Source organism: Vanacampus margaritifer, chromosome 11 (genome assembly GCF_051991255.1).
Source record: "Vanacampus margaritifer isolate UIUO_Vmar chromosome 11, RoL_Vmar_1.0, whole genome shotgun sequence".
Taxonomy (NCBI): Eukaryota; Metazoa; Chordata; class Actinopteri; order Syngnathiformes; family Syngnathidae; genus Vanacampus; species Vanacampus margaritifer.
Window position 1 is genome coordinate 13,749,439 of NC_135442.1, and position 17,614 is coordinate 13,767,052.

Here is a 17,614-nt window from a genome sequence, read left to right on the forward strand (position 1 = left end):
AATCCCACCTGGATTGTGTTAGTTCTGACCTCAAAGCGTTCGAGGCAAATGAAAATACAAGACATATGTTCACGTGACACAATGTGATTTGGAATGACTGTATTAACCAGAACAAAGAATTCAATGGAATCAACCATTTTTTGTTGTTTACATTTGCCTCAAACACTTTGGAACTGGGACACTTCAAGTAGGTGTTGAAGAAAACCGGCGAACAGTTCCTTCGAAGTTTTTATTTCTACAGAATATTCCCGGCACAAGCGAGCTCCCAGCAATGGTGGCAGGCTGGCAGCCTCTCGCAAGTGCGAAGTTACAGTGGACTCACAACATTCTTATACTATCTTGAAGTAGCGGTACCACAAAGCCCCCACCAATGAGATAAGACTTTAAAAAAAACATCATTGATTACAGACACTTCAACCACAGACAATGGCCCATTGTTGTGGAAATAGATGAGGTCCCAGTCATGACGATAAGACTTTAAAAACATTATTGATTACAGACACTTGGCAAAAATTGCGACATCACTCACAAAGACACATCCACAGATAAAAGTTCTACTGAGGAAATAAATAAATTAAAACAGTTATGACTAAATCTGGGCGGAAGACTCTCTTCATAGGATAAATCCAACTTCAAACCCTCCTCAAATGCAGCATAAGACCGCCATTTTAACTTGTGACATAAGCTTGGAATTGATAGGGACCCCGTATCGGCAGATCTTCAAAATCAGGTGACTCGGACCCAGGTGAAAAAACAGTTTGTTTGTTTTTCCTCGCAAGGTGACCCCGTAGATTTGCACTTTCAGCTTGGTTCAATTTACGATCATGCATCGGTCCTGGTCCCATCACGACAAACGAGGGACAACATCATGTCTACCATATTTTTGACAATGACCCGAGGTGGGTGGACGTTGTGAGGCTGTTGGTGCGCCACGCACATCTGCCAGGCGTCCACCAGCATAACGTTGAGATCCTTGAACATGGCACGCAGCACGACGTCCAGTTGCAGCGCAAACCAGTCGCTGAAGATCAGGCTGAGCTCCTGATCCAGTGCCCTAGGGTTGGGCGTGCGGACCACAACCACCGTCGCTGGCGCCCGGTCCAAGAGTCGCTCCACCGCTTTGCGGATATGCCGGAGGCGGTGTATGTACACCTCCACAGGAAACGGACTGAAGTGAGCCCAGAGGCTGAGCGCCACAACCGTGTTGGGACCGCCGGTCAGACCGTCCAGCTCGTTGGCGATGTAGCGTAACTTGTGTGCCACAGCATTGGCCTTGGAGACGATGGGCGGGCCGTGGAAGTGGTACTTGAGCAGAATGTTGTGGGTGCTGTCCAGCGCCATGAAGGGCCCCACCTTTATTGTACTCTCCTGTTTGAATTCCTTCATTCCTGCAGAGCAAAAGAAAATAAAGCTACATGAGAGGAAACTACTGATCAAGATCAAGTGGCGGTTCAGCATCTTTAACAAGACATTTGGACGTGATCACAAACACTGCTAAAAGTGTAATAACTGTGTCCATCCAGAGTCACATACATGTAAATACCTCTTTAATATAGTGACTTGACGTACCACTTCTACTATATGCACTAAAAACATAAAATATTATGGCATTATTTCAAGGAAACACTACACAACAAACCCCAACAGTCTTGAAAAACAATTTTATAGTCTCAGTTGATAGGGTGTAATCACTATCATCATCAACTGTTTACAGATAAACCAAACTTCATTTATTTCTTAAATAAAATCTTTATTGAGCATTGACAGTACATTTTTGATACAATCCATACAAAGGAAATAACTAATGCACACCATTTTTAATTAATTAATTAATTATTTATTTATCTGTTTGTTCAAAAATCATCTCCCATTCCCCGTATATAAGAGAGGTGGACATGGTGTAAAGCAGGGCCCCGGACTGGGACTCATTTTCAGCCCTGGAGTTTCAGGGCTCAGACCGTCCCACTTTAGTTCACGTTTTAATGAACATACAGAATTTTACAGTTTGTTTTATAAATGTAAAATAGATGCGTATTCCCTCCAATTATATTCATATTGCATTTGATTAAAAATGTAATTTTAAATTAAATGTCATTACAAGACCACAATCACTCAATCAATGTTTATAAGTATGTGAACATAAAATGGGCAAAAAAAGGACAAAAAGAAAATAATACGCAAATTTACAATAAATGGGATAAGACATATTACACCTTACCAAATGAAGTTAAACCAGCTAAATTAAGGCAGCTGACACTGTACTTCCTGTTAGTGCTCTTATTTTGAAATCTGTTCTCATCACTTCTGGTGCACACTACTGAGCGAACTTGAAGAGAGCAACCGCACTCGTAGGAGGCTTTCCCATCATGCTTTGTTGCTGTCCCTAGTAACACTTGTGATTGTGTTTTGCCTCTTTTATGTGTTATTTTTGTACAGACAAGGTTTAATATAGTTATATTGTTTCTATTTGTGAATTAAAGTTTTGCTACTTTTGGTATTAAATTATTGTTAACTCAGTGACACCCTTAGTAACAAAGGCAGTTAGTCCGTGTTATAATATAATGGCCTATGTAAGGAGCATTGGAGTTGCAGTTGATTGACAATGACACAGTCAATTTAAGATGATGGGGATACTCTTGATTTCAAAACGAATGTTTGGGCTGCTTCCAGCGTGATTTTAAAATGATTTGTGGCCCAAACTATAGGGCGGCCCACCGGAAATTGTCCCGCTCCTCCAGATGGCCCAGTCCGGGCCTGGTGTAAAGGAAAAGTTAATAAATAAATCAATGTAAATAATGACACTGTGTTAATGAAAATACTATTCATATATTATTTTAAAATAGGTAAAAGGATAAAATAGCAAATAAAAAATCTGGAATTGTGAGCTGTATTGATTATGTAAAGCAGGAAAGCTCAGATGTCTGATTCTTGTGGCACAGTATGTCGTGCAGGTCAACAACCTTTTTGAAAACGAGAGCTACTTCTTGGGATTAATACAAAGGGTTTGAAACACACTTGTGAAATAACAAATGTGCTCAAATTACCTATAATAATTATGCCTCTTTATTAATAAATAATTATTTTCATTGGATGTGAAGACACCACACCAATCATGTTTTTAAAATCGTGATTTTTCATAATAATTAGGAAATGTAAAAAGGCAACACTTTATACTGTAGCGATGTGTAAACCTGTAGCGACTTTAACATGTAACAATGTCATTTCACATAATTCTGGAAATGATTATGTTGTGGAATGATGCCGTTTTTGTGCCTATATGCCAATACAAATATGGAACAATAAGGTGGATGGTTTGATAGGTGGAATGACGAAGAGGTCCAGGCAAGCATTTAAAGGACAAGCACCTCCAGAGAAAATCAGCAAAGAAGAATGATAGGGTTTACCAGCTTATCACTGACAAGTTTGTACGTTATTTGATTTGTGATTTATTAGGGGAAAAAAACATTTGTATTATTTGATTCCCTCACCAAATGTGAATCAATAAGGAAATCAGCAAGGAATCAGATACATAAACAGCATCAATAATGGAAGCAGAATCACAAAATTCTTATCAATTCTCATCCCTATTTCTAAGTTTGTGCTCAAGTACATTTCAGATATTGTAATTTTTTTTATTGACAAGGGGCTGATTCAATTCATTTCTATGTTTACACTTTTGTTTCCCACCACTGTCCACCATTCAGCCATTAAGACACACTCACCTGGAAGAACAGTGACGAGGTACTCGAACCACTGGCGCATGGTGGAGTCGCCGTATAAGTAGACCAACTTGTTGGCCAAGCACTGAGTGATGGACAGCCCATCAAACTGGCGCTTGGTCACGCCACCCAATGGCCTCCAAATATCCTGGTAGTAGTATCCGGATGTTGCCAGCTTCACGGGATCCGGTATTTTACTGGCATTTTCTACATTGATGGCGGACACAATGTGGTGACTAATCGCCATCTCCCAAAAGTGAGAGTTATAATTCTGTAGGTCAACAGTACCTTTCTTTGAAGGCAGCACGACGATGGTGTCCGATGTGGAAGCATGGATGGGATATTTAAGGTTCACGCCTCTGATGTCAAAAAGTGGATTACAACAGAATTAACAACAATTAGATACTACAATGATATTGTACAAAGAGAGTGAGCTATTCCAACGGTACCAGCCACAATCCTAAAACCTAAATCCCATCCATCTATAACACTTGAAAGTACCCCAGCTGGGATACATGGGTCTACAGATACTTAATTTTAAACCAATTCCTGAATTGAAGGTCATACAGGGTTTCAACCAAGTTCTACTTCTCAACCTCTACTGCAGGGGTGCCCAAGTTCGGTCCTCGAGAGCCCCTACCCAGCCTGTTTTCCATGTTTCTCTCCACCAACACCCCCGATTCATGATCAAGATCATTATCAGGCTTTCTCAAAGCTTGCTGATGAGCTGATCGTTAGATTCAGCTGTGTTGAAGGAGGGAGACATGGAAACCAGACTTGGTGATATTTTTAAATGCCTTTAGAACACAACTGTGCAGGGCTGAATAAATGTTCTACCCAGACAATTTTAACATGATCCATCCTGAAGTTTCACCTCGGGTCAGCGGACCAGACACGGGCCCCTGTATCACCGTTGTCAGACTTTGGTCCACATTCCCACAGTAAGTCAGATTCATTTCCACTAAGAGTTGGCTTCTGCCAAGACTGCCCTTTTTCGCCAATTCTGGCCATATTATTTATGGGCAGAATTTCTAGGTGCAGCCAAGACATTGAGGTCCAGCATCTTTGCAAGTGATGTGTTACATACAGCTCTCACTGAAGTGGTTCACAGCCAAATGTGAAGCGGTTGGAATGAAATCAATACCTCCAAATCTGAGACTATGGTCCTAAATCGGAAACTGGAGCAGTGAGCCCTCTCCAGCTCTGCGATGAGATCCTGCCCCAAGCTGAATGAAGGCAGGATGGAGCGGGAGATCAACAGGCAGATCGGTGCAGTGTCTGCTGTGATGTGGGCTCTGTGTAGATCTGTTGTGGTGAAGAAGGCCTTGAGCCAAAAAAGCAAAGCTACCGATTTACTGGTCCTACCCTGACCTATGAGCTGTGGGTTGTGACCAAAAGAGCAAGATACAAGCGGCCAAAATGAATTTCCTGCACACGGTGTTTTAGCTCTCTGAATCAAGGCCATCCTGGAGGTTATCAATCGCCACTGCTCCTCCACGTTGAGCGGAGCAGCATACACTCTAAAAACAGTTGGGTTAAAAATAATCCAAAAATGTATCAATCCTCTACTTGGGTCAAATCTTTGACCCAACTTTCTGGGTTGTTTTATACAAAATGATATACATTTTTGACCCAAGTAAAGGCTCTGACCAATATTTATCAGTTGTTTTACACTGAAAAACCCATTTCTTGACTCAAAGTTGGGTCAAATTGACCCATAAAGTGGATTGGTCAATTTTTGATCCGTAATTGGGTTACTTTTGACCCAACTGTTTAGTGTAGCTTGGGCATCTAGTTAGGATGCTTCCTGGACGCCTCCATGTTGAGGTATCCCGGGCATGTCCCACCGGCAGAGACTATGTCCCTTGGGATCCTCTGGAGGAATTGGACGAAGTGGCTGGGGAAATGGAAGTCTGGGCTTCAGTGCTACTGCCTCCGTGACCCGACCCCGGATATGCGGTAGAAAATGGATGGTACACTTTAAAAACAGTTGGGTCAAATATAACTCAACTATGGGTCAAAAATGGACCGATCCCCAACTTGGGTCGATTTGACCCAACTTTGAGTCAAGAAATGGGTCTTTCAGTGTAAAACAACTCATATATATTGGTCAGATCATTTACCTGGGTCAAAAATATAGGTCATTTTGTATAAAACAACCTAGAAAGTTGGGTCAAATTGACCCATTAAGTGGATCGGTCCATTGCTTATCCATAATTGGGTTACTTTTGACCCAACTGTTTTCAGAGTGTATTGTAATGGTACCAGCCAAATCCTTAAAACCTAGCTCCCGTCCTTCGATGACACTAGGAAGTCATAAAACAGAAATAGATTTTCGGTTATGAAGCGCTGTTTAGAAGTACTTTAGAGATGACATTTACAATAACCTAAATGTGATTTTTGGGTCAACAGCTTGTTCTGTTTGGATTACCTTTGGAACAGCTTATGTCAAATATTTATTGAGTGTACAAACTTCTGAAAGAGCAAAGCCTCCTTGTTGCTGATGATGTTTTTGAGTGCGCTTTCCACGAAGTGGTTGTTTCTGGTGTCACAGCTGAGCATTTTGGGCTTATAGCAATACCAAGGGTCACCAGTGTGAAGGTCCGTGTAGTTGCACAGTGGCCTCTTCTTGTCTTGCGGCAGGCACAGGTTGCAGACCATCTTCTCAGACCGCTTGCCTTGGCGAAAGATGCTGGAGAAGTACACCCGATCGGGCCGTTTCTCCCTCAGTCGCTGCAGCACGGCGATGGCCTCGTTCGAGTGTACCATCATGACCTCGACCTGAGCAGAGCCCTCCCACAGAAGCGGGAATCGAGCGGAATAAAGTCCGTTCTTGTGGTCCAGCACCTCCCCGGCCACGCCCGCTTTGTATTTTGGGGAGTGCAACCGAGCCAACAGCAAATCGCCGCCGTAGCGCTTGGGTTGGCCTTTGAAGTCATGCAGGTGGATCTGCACTTCCAGCTGGTCGCCCACGTACCAACTGTGGTTGTTTTGGGAGGTTACGATGGTGAACAGGCTGTGGGCCGGGTCACTCGTCTGGGACAGGTTGAGTGGTTCGGAGCCAGAGGGCGGCCGGGGCCAGGCGATGGAGTCCAACAGGTTGCGTTCCTCAAGCTCTTCTTCAGGGGACAGTGGCTGGTACAGATGAGGACAGAAGGTGCGCTTGTGGGGAAATGTTGGGAGGTTTTTAAATGGATTTGATGATTGGTTCCGGTTCTGGACCTTGTACGGTGGTGACATTGTGTGGTACTTCCAACTCTGAAGAGATCACATGTCAAGCATATATAGTTACATTTGCTGTTTTGTTTATTAACTGTGCACACTGCAGAGTGGCGGGCTTTCTCATGTGTGACCTACTGTATGGCTGCAATTAATCAAAATGTGGTTAATATTTACACGTGTATGGGTGTGTATGTTTGTATGTGTGTGAGTCCCACCTCCCACAGTTGTGAGCAAGTTTACAGCCAGAAGAGGGATTGAAAAAGTGCAACAGGATGTTGATGACATATATAAACCAACACGCATGCAAATGACACCATGACAGGCCTAGCTGCCCCCCCTTCACGAAATATCACTTGACAGCCGAGCAGTAATCCAGTTTTACAAGTACGTCTATCACCGATGACATTGTTTTGTTCCCTGCTCTGTTTGGTGGGAAGGATTTCTGTTAAGATAACTTGTTTAAATGCCATTCACTGCAAAGTGAAAAGGTAAGATTTCACAACACAAATGGTTTATCTGTTCACGCCTCATCCTCGCTTGTGAATAACTGACCCTTTCGGGAATGCTGATTTGATATCCAGTCATGACATTCACCTGTTTTCAATTAACTTGTTCAACTGTGGAATGCTCTAAACGTGTGCTTTTTTTAATTTGTCGCACCTGTCTTTTCTTTTTTTTAACGTGTTGCAGGCAACAAATTCAAAATGAGAGGAATTATAGGTAAAAAATGATTTGCCAATCATTGTATTCTGTTTTTCTTTAGGTTTGACATAACATCCCAATTTCATTGGAATTATATTGTGTATAATATGATATTAAGATGTCTACGTGACTGATATATTGACAGTATGGCCTTTTAATGTAGGTTTTTTTGGATCACTGGAAGACTGGAAGCTAAAAGGAATCATTTTAAATAAATCAATAAAAATATACTATTTTTGTATTTATTTATTTTGAATATAGACAACAAAACAATATAATAACATGACCAGTAACATTAGAAAAAAATGTGCAGGTGAGAACAGAACCCCCCCCCCAAAAAAAACTTTTATAAAAAAAAAATCTCACCTCATACGTCTTCATTTAAAAAAAAAAAAAAAGTTCTACCAAGGGTATACAAGAAAAACACACTGTGGGAATTTGCACAAATAAATATTGTAAATACAGGCCTATTCAACACTTATTTATTTTATCTTTTAATCGTGAATAAGAAAGCTGTCATGTTGACAATATAATGTTCTGTTGAGCTACTTATTTGTGCATTCAGGCTAGGACCGCCTGATCTATATCCCGAGCTATAGTATTCCAAAATGCCTTGTAATTTATTTGGAATTCAATTAAAATAGAATACATTTTTCGTTCATCACTCATGCTTTCTCAACAGAAAATAAAGTACACACCTTACACGTTCTGCCAAGGTATACACGAAACGTACGAGTAGCCTACAACTTCAGCATGCAAAATAAAATAAAACATTATTTTTTTAAACAAAGTTCTCTTACCTCCTCAATGGTTATGTTGCGCAGGAGTAAGATAAAGCCGAACAGGGTGAGAATGATGAGGACAGATTTCCAATTCCAAACATTTACGGACATGGCGACCCTGACTTTATCGTGGTGATTACCTGCCGTCGTTGCAGTAACGATGACGTCACCCCGCTGTAGAGACCTGCCCTTCTGTCTCGTAAGCACGCTGGCTCCATCCACGAAGCAACACTTCCTGAATGCAGCTGGCAATGCTTGAACACACGACGGACATGCAGGCGAAAGCGCTGAAGTGAATTGAGAAATAAGCGGATAGCCCAAGGAAGGAAAACTTGTGCAGCATATGAAGTGAGAGTGAAAAGTTCGGATTGTAGAGTGGAACAAAAGGTGATTCATAAACGTGTAAAGTGAGGAAAAAGGCTGCAATAATACAAGTAAAAATGAAGGGGAAAAAATAGCATATGCAGAGGCAGCTAAAATGGTGCAAGAAACGCATTTGAACAAACAGACTTAGTGAGAGTGAATAAGGTGTACTTTCTGTATTTTATTGCTGAAGTAATCAGTTTCACCCAACAGCCTAGAGAAGAAAAACAATTGTAATAAGTGCAACAAAGTATGTGACATAAATGGAAGTACCTGGGAACAAATACAAGAAGAAGTGAGAAATAGGGAAATAATTTAAAACTGCAGTTTTATAGGTTCCCTACTGTTTATTATTGATTTATTTTGAACTAAAATCCATATTGACTAGTAAATGATAAATTTATGTCAAACTATTGGGGTCTTTTTTTATTTTAAATTGTGCAAGTAATTAACTGATTAGAAAAAGAGAATGATGAGCGTGTGCAGTGGATCAAAAAACCTGTGTGAATTTTATTCCCAGTCCATCTCTGACTACGGACAGTGACGTGCAGTGAGCTCGAGGTTTGGGTAGGCAGGCAGTCGTACATCGAGATGCACACACCAATTACAAATTTCTGTGTCGGCAGGTGAGTGTACAACGTATCCTAGGGTGACCATATTTTCATTTCTCAAAAAAAGAGGACACTCAGCCTGACCTCGAGATACTTGATACTCAGAGAAAATATGTCATACATTCAAACTATTTTAACATATGCCTCCTCTGTATGGGTAGAAAATAAAACAAAAAAACGCTACTCTTTTGAAGTCGTAATTTTTTTTTTCTACGCAATCTTTTATTTTCATTTCAAGCGGGGTTCATACCCACCGCCTCAGGTGCAGCAGCTCAACACTTGCCACTCCGCTAAAGTTCTGGGCCACCGTCAGCTAGTGCACAGTCTGTTAGCCACAGTAAACATTCCAGTGCCGTTGCAGTGCGCTCTGCCTCCCATTTGCCGCACAACGAAAAACGGACCATTTCACACCCGCCCGGAAAGAATGTAATAAAGTGAATATCTCCCTTTAAAACAGCCTAAATCCTCACAAAATCCAGCTAGCAATAGCAATACCAATGCTAAACACCATGTAAAGTGAAACAGCCAGTTATTTCCTTTTGCACCATTCTTTGTGAAAAATATGAATAATTCTTTGTCCCTTACTTAGCTGAAGCTCCGATAACTAAGGCGTTGGTCTGCCATCCTTCAAAAGATGGCGTTCTCCCTCAAAAGATAGGCGAGAACATTTTTTATATTCTCCAGAGTTGCGTCATCTTACCGCTTTGCTGTGCACTAAGTGTGTTTTGAATTCACGAATGCACTGAACGAACGTACGTTCGCATAGAAATAATACAGCCACGTAAAAAGGCTGCGTAGAGATCTGCCTATTTCCGTAAACTACTTTTCTACTGGGAAACTGACTACGCATGCGCGAACACACATCGCTACACAGGCCTGGGAATAGCACAGTAGCTGTGTGCCTTCAGGAGGATAATTTTTGCTGCATTTTTGCCTGCAGGCCAGACGAAGTAATGAGTCATTTTTAATTGAAGTATGAAAATCACCAAATGTTGTCACTTTTAAACCTTTAGGTAGTGTAGGCTTTTTGAAATGAGAGAAATAATTTAAATAAATAGAAAAAGCCAAACGGTTTCAACTTACATTTCAGCCTGGGGTAGGCAGTGCCTACTTTGCCTATCCTAGCCGCACATCACTGACTACGGATCACCACTTTGTCGCAGAGAACGAAACAATTCATCGCAGTTCATACCAAGGCGAAGCGCTATACTGGATTACACTTACAACTTGGTTCAATCAATCAAGGAAAATCATACAACGTTCCTGGTCCCGTTATGGCAAACGTAAGACAACATCATGTCTACCATATTTTTGACAATGGCCTTAGGAGGGTGCAGGTTGTGAGGTAGATAGTGAGCCGCGCACATCTGCCAGGCGTCCACCCACATAACGTTGAGATCCTTGAACGTGGCATGCAGCACGGCGTTCAGTTGCAGCGAAAACCAGTCACTGAAGACCAGGCTGAGATCCCGAGTCAGGGCCCTAGGGTTGACCATACGGACCACCACCATCGTGCGCGGCGCCCGGTCCAGGAGTCGCACCACTGCCTTGCGGATATGCCGGAGGCGGTGTATGTACACCTCCACGGGGAAAGGAGTGAAGTGAGCCCAGATGCTGAGGGCCACCACCGTGTTGGGACCACCGGTCAGGCCGTCCAGCTCGTTGGCGATGTAGCGTAACTTGTGTGCCATGATATTGTTGCGGGTGACGACGGGTGGGCCGTGGAAGTAATACTTGAGTAAAATGTTGTGGGTGCTGTCCACCGCCATACAGGGCCCCACCATTAAGGTACGCTCCTGTCTGAATTCCTTGATCCCTGCAGGGCAGAAACAATAAAGCTACATAAGAGGAAAGAACTGGTAAGGAGCAACTCGGGGTTCAGTATCTTTCACAAATCAGAAAAGCTCAGATGTGGCATGGTCTTGTGCAAGGGTTAACAACTGAGTGAGAGCTACTCTTTGGTTACTTAATGCTAAGGACCAAAGGTTGTTTGTCTGTTTTTCAAACTACATCTGATACCTATTGAAGGAATTACCATTAATTGTAATCGTTTGCGTGTTCAAATAATTGCAAGATGAGATTCTGGTGGAGAGGGTCCTTGCAAGGTTGGTTTATTACAGAGATCTCTGGTCACACAGTTGCACATCACCCAAGCAGTGTCATCCAATGTGTGTGTCTTCTTTTGCCCACACAGTCTCTTTATTGAAAACATGAGGAAACGCCTCTGTCATCCCGTGAGGCACAGAATGAGTTTGCATTTTCCCAGTAAACTAGATCGTCCTTGAACTTTTGACAACCGGATTTCTAACGAACAGCAACTAGACTTCTTAGATAAACATAGAAACATTTTAACTTTCTCATTTCTGGGAAAACAGTAGAAAAGATAGCAAGAATGTCAAAAGCATTACTCACACAGGTTATATCAGGTCAACATAATTACACCTTCATCAACACATCTATAATGAAATGTAAAACAGCTAAAATGTAAAATAAACCAATAAAAATGTTAATAATGTCAACACTATTCACAGATTGATTGAGGTATCCCCTCCTCTCTTTCTTTCATTCATGTCTTCAAACACTTCTCTATCTTTCTATGATTAGTATAGTTAACATTTGTATCATTTGAGTATCTTAATGTGAAGAAAATCAACAAGGAATCAAACATAGGTTTTAAACAGCGTCAATAAAGGAATCCGGATCTTGTTTGCTTTTTTTTTTTTTTTTTTTTGCAAGTGTCTTTACTCACTTAAGTACAAAGTGTAAATGCTTATCCCACAACTGTCCACCAATCCCCCACAAAGCTAAGAGACACACTCACCTGGAAGCACAGTGACGAGGTACTCGAACCACTGGCGCATGGTGGAGTCGCCGTATAAGTAGACCAACTTGTTGGTCAAACACTGAGTAATGGACGCCCCATCAAACTGGCGCTTGGTTACGCCACCCAATGGCCTCCAAATACCCTGGTAGTAGTATCCAGATGTTGCCAGCTTCACACGATCATGTATTTGACTGCCGTTTTCTACATTGATGGCAGACAATGAGGTGACTAATCGTCATCCCCGAAAAGTGAAAATCATTATTCTGAAGGTGAACAGTACCTTTCCTGGGAGGCAGCACGACGATGGTGTCCGACGTGGAAGCATGGATGGGATATTTAAGGTTCACGCCACTGATGTCAAAAAGTGCATACAACAGGAATAGCAACTATTAGATACTAAAGGGATCTAAGGGTGAACTTTTCCAACGGTACTGGCCATAACCCTAAAATTAATCCCATCCTTTATGACACTAAGAAGTACCCTAACTGAATGAAAGGTCATGCAGGGTTTCAACGAAGTTCTACTCCTCACCCTCTGCTGGAAACGCAATTTTCGGAGACAACAGATTGTTAATTTTACATGTCTTTTGAACACAACTGTATAGACTGACAATTTTAGGATGATCCATCCAACAGCTCCATCTTATTCAATGACACAGAAAAGAATCTCAGACAGGATTTTCAGGCTGAAGTTGGTGCGAGAATAAAATTGTTTAGTCAGACAATTCTAAGCTTAACCCCCCCCCCTGGTATTGGTTGGTCCACAGACAGCTTAGTTTGAAGTACTGTACTAACTAGATTGTTTGGTTTCAAATAGATTTTCATCAGATCATACAGGGATGACAAACCAAGTGTTGTTTAGACACATTTCCAATAACCCAAATGTGATTTGTGGGTCAACAGCTTGTTCTGTTTGAGATACCATTGGAACAAGCTCACGTCAAACAATCATTGAGTGTACAAACCTCTGAAAGAGCAAAGCCTCCTTGTTGCTGATGATGTTTTTGAGGGGGCCTCCCATGAAGTGGTTGTTTCTGGTGTCACAGCTGAGCATTTTGGGCTTATAGCAATACCAAGGGTCACCAGTGTGAAGGTCCGTGTAGTTGCACAGTGGCCTCTTCTTGTCTTGCGGCAGGCACAGGTTGCACACCATCTTCTCAGACCGCTTGCCTTGGCGAAAGATGCTGGAGAAGTACACCCGATCGGGCCGTTTCTCCCTCAGTCGCTGCAGCACGGCGATGGCCTCGTTCGAGTGTACCATCATGACCTCGACCTGAGCAGAGCCCTCCCACAGAAGCGGGAATCGAGCGGAATAAAGTCCGTTCTTGTGGTCCAGCACCTCCCCGGCCACGCCCGCTTTGTATTTTGGGGAGTGCAACCGAGCCAACAGCAAATCGCCGCCGTAGCGCTTGGGTTGGCCTTTGAAGTCATGCAGGTGGATCTGCACTTCCAGCTGGTCGCCCACGTACCAACTGTGGTTGTTTTGGGAGGTTACGATGGTAAACAGGCTGTGGGCCGGGTCACTCGTCTGGGACAGGTTGAGTGGTTCGGAGCCAGAGGGCGGCCGGGGCCAGGCGATGGAGTCCAACAGGTTGCGTTCCTCAAGCTCTTCTTCAGGGGACAGTGGCTGGTACAGATGAGGACAGAAGGTGCGCTTGTGGGGAAATGTTGGGAGGTTTTTAAATGGATTTGATGATTGGTTCCGGTTCTGGACCTTGTACGGTGGTGACACTGTGTGGTACTTCCAACTCTGAAGAGATCACATGTCAAGCATATATAGTTACATTTGCTGTTTTGTTTATTAACTGTGCACACTGCAGAGTGGCGGACTTTCTCATGTGTGACCTACTGTATGGCTGCAATTAATCAAAATGTGGTTAATATTTACACGTGTATGGGTGTGTATGTTTGTACGTGTGTGAGTCCCACCTCCCACAGTTGTGAGCAAGTTTACAGCCAGAAGAGGGATTGAAAAAGTGCAACAGGATGTTGATGACATATGTAAACCAACACGCATGCAAATGGCACCATGACAGGCCTAGCTGCCCCCCCTTCACGAAACATCACTTGACAGCCGAGCAGTAATCCAGTTTTACAAGTACGTCTATCACCGATGACATTGTTTTGTTCCCTGCTCGTTTCGGTGGGAAGGATTGCTATTAAAATAAATAAATAAATTCATTAAATGCCATTCACTGCCAAGTGACAGCCGAGCAATAATCCAGTTTTACAAGTATATCTAACGCTGAGCCTTATCTTCCCTGTTTTGTTGGGTTGAAATGATTGCCGTTAAGATAAATAACTTTTTTAAATGCCATTCATTGCAAAGTGTAATGCAATTTTTCACTTCACAAAAGTGTTGTTTTAAACACTTCCGCAAACACACAATGTATGGGCTACAAACCCCAATTTCCTATTAAGTCGGGATGTTGTGTAAAAGGTTTATGAAAAAATAAGTGTCACGCCCCATCCCTGCTTGTGAACAACTGACCCTTTCAAGAATGCTCTATCCAATCATGACATTCACCTGTTTTAATTAACTTGTTCACCTGTGGAATGCTTTAAACAGGTGCTTTTTGAGCATTCCTCACCTTTCCCAATCTTTTTCTGCCCCTGTCCCATATTTTTTGCAAGCGTTTTGCAGGCAACCATTCAAAATGTGAGAAATTATAGGTCAAAAAGGATTTGCCAATCATTGTATTCTGTATTTCTTTATGTTTGACACAACCTCCCAATTTCATTCGAATTATAGGGTTTGTATACTATGATAATAAGATGTCTATATGACTGATATGTTTGAGAGTAAGACTTTTTTTTATATCCCTGGAAGACTAGCTGGTGCCGTTGACATTCAGCTATAGGGGATCCTTTTACAAATGAAAATATATGCTATTTTTGTGTTTGTATTTTATTTGTATTTATTTATTTTGCATATAGACAACAAAAATATATAATAACGTGTAAGACTAGTAAGAAATTGTGCGTTGAGATCAGAAAACCCAAAAAAGGGTTTATAGAAAATATCTCACCTCATTAGGGTTATATTCTGTATATAAACAAACACAAATATACTAAAGTAATACAAATAAATTTAGTAAACTAAGGCAAACAAGAAAAATACATTGTAAACATTTCAACAAACAAAGTAAATAAATTCAACATTAAAAAATCAACAACAAAAAAACGTTAAAAATACCTATCATACTAAAGAAATAATTGCTATGTTGTGTTGAGTTTTTAATTATTTGTGCATTCAAGCAAGAACCTGAGCGAGCTATTCCGAAATGCCTTGTGGTTAGTTTAATTGGATTCCAATAAAAAAAATAGAAATAATGTGTTTTGTTGATCATTCATGTTTTCTTTTCTATAAAGAAAAGTGTATATCTCACAAATTCTGCCAACAGGAAACGTATGAGTAGCCTACAATTTCTTCATCATGCAAAAAAAAAAAAAAAGATCGAACAAAGTTCTCTTACTTCCTCGGTTGTGATGTTGCGCAGGAGAAGTATGATGCCGAACATGGTGAGGATGATGAGAATATATTTCCAAACATTTACAGACATATTGACCGTAACTTTGATCGTGTTGATTACCTGTCGTTGCTGCAGTAATGGTGACGTCAACCCACCGCCCCGCCCCGACCTGCCATTCTGCCCCACACACACGTTGGCTCCATCCTGTAACCTCACCCATTACGCAGGACTGCTGGATTAGAGCTGAACGGCACCACGCTACAACGCGCGGTGTATATATATATACATACACAGTTTGTTATTATTGCTATTACTCTGGAAACGCTAACAGATTCAAATGCAAAGAGATTTATTTATTATTATTATTATTTAAGTGTAAAGGAAGGGAAAGAGGCTAATCCAAGAAAAAATGAAGGAACAAACTTCATGTGTCGTGTACGACAGCATATTAGGGCCACGTATAAATATATATTTTTTTTAGAAGGCGGGGGCAATATTCAGATAAAAAAAAATGTTTTGCCGCTTTATACACTCGCAAATTGACGAGTTTTTTCTGTCGCAAATTTGCGACAAAAACCTAAGAGAAATGCGCTACGTGTATTTCTCTAAATACATAGTAATTGCTTTAGCATAGATTAACCATATCATGTTAAGCATTCGCTCTTTGAACCGTTGTGTACGGCCACTGGCCAGCGACAAAGACGCCTCGCTTTGCAAAGGTCCACACCTGGATGATCAAGCATTTAAGTTAATTTGGTAAAATGTATATTTACTTGTACATTTATGTTTCCAGAATTATTCTTTACACAATCATACATTTTTGTATTTTTTTTTGTAGAAGTATCTAAATAGATGTGTCAAATCTGCTGCTCTCCGTCATTCACTTGCATTTACCTATGGTATGCTAGCATCTGATTGGATAGTGTTAGTCAGTTGATAGGGGATCAGGAAGTGTTGTTGCTCTGCCTGCTGCAAATGACAAGTAAAGTTTTAATTTAAGAATGAATCTGTCTCCACCCAGCCTTTTCATTTTATAAACAGTGTCCCATTAACCACCAACGGATCCTCACATGATTAGACGTATATTTTTCGTAGGTTTTTGACTTTTTTTCTCTCTGTCTGCCAATATATAAAGTCACAAATTTGCCACTTCATAAACTTGCAAATTTGCGAGAAAAAAAACTCGTAAATTTGCAAGTTTATAAAGTTGCAAATTTGCGAGTTTACAAAGTGGCAAATTTTTTAAAAATTGGAGTATTTCCCCCGCCCTCTAAAAAAATATATTTATACGTGGCCCTAATAAGCCGTCGTAGTAGTGGCTAGTGCAAGAAAAGAAAAAAAATAACAAGCAACAACAGGAAAGTGCAAACATCAATGATAGAAGATTTGGTGAGGGTGAATAAGGTGAACTTTATGAATTTTATTGCTTATTTATGCAACGCAATGCAGCCCTGACTGAGGTCTGGTGGGTCCACAACTGAGGCAGGAGCCATGAATGTAACGATGCTACAGTGAACATCGCGACCAGTCACCAGGAAGATCACAGTTTATGACAAATAAGTACTATAACATAAACACATTGTTGATTGATTAAAAGTACATTAAAATTTCAGAACAATTAAATTGGACTGATTATGTATTATGATCTGTCCAAATGGATTTGGGACCTCAAAGAAGATTAAGCACAGATTAAGCACAACTGAGGTTATTAAACTTAGTATGACGTGAGAGTACACATAGGCCTATACTTGTACAAAACACAAGAGGAATAAATGTAGGACGTATAACGAGGGAGCAGTAAAAAGAAGAAACAAACGTGAAACAAATAGGTTTCTCCTTCCTACTATGAAAACAAAACTAAAGGTGATGGACAGAGCCTCAGCCGAAGGACAACGCCAGAAACGAGAAAACAAAACTG

The 17,614-nt window shown here is 41.2% G+C and overlaps 2 protein-coding genes across 2 annotated transcripts; both read right to left on the reverse strand.

Moving 5' to 3' along the window:
- Positions 1 to 215: 215 nt before the first annotated feature.
- Positions 216 to 8,551, reverse strand: LOC144059998 (NXPE family member 3-like). The gene is made up of 5 exons (XM_077579059.1): positions 8,444 to 8,551; positions 6,193 to 6,977; positions 4,008 to 4,078; positions 3,723 to 3,926; positions 216 to 1,388 (listed from the first exon to the last, which is right to left on the reverse strand). The coding sequence occupies exons 1-5, from the start codon at positions 8,534 to 8,536 to the stop codon at positions 823 to 825; spliced, it is 1,719 nt and encodes a 572-aa protein (XP_077435185.1). The 5' UTR covers positions 8,537 to 8,551; the 3' UTR covers positions 216 to 822.
- Positions 8,552 to 8,949: 398 nt separating this feature from the next.
- Positions 8,950 to 15,836, reverse strand: LOC144059999 (NXPE family member 3-like). The gene is made up of 5 exons (XM_077579060.1): positions 15,700 to 15,836; positions 13,189 to 13,973; positions 12,504 to 12,574; positions 12,221 to 12,424; positions 8,950 to 11,215 (listed from the first exon to the last, which is right to left on the reverse strand). The coding sequence occupies exons 1-5, from the start codon at positions 15,784 to 15,786 to the stop codon at positions 10,650 to 10,652; spliced, it is 1,713 nt and encodes a 570-aa protein (XP_077435186.1). The 5' UTR covers positions 15,787 to 15,836; the 3' UTR covers positions 8,950 to 10,649.
- Between the last annotated feature and the right edge of the window lie 1,778 nt (positions 15,837 to 17,614).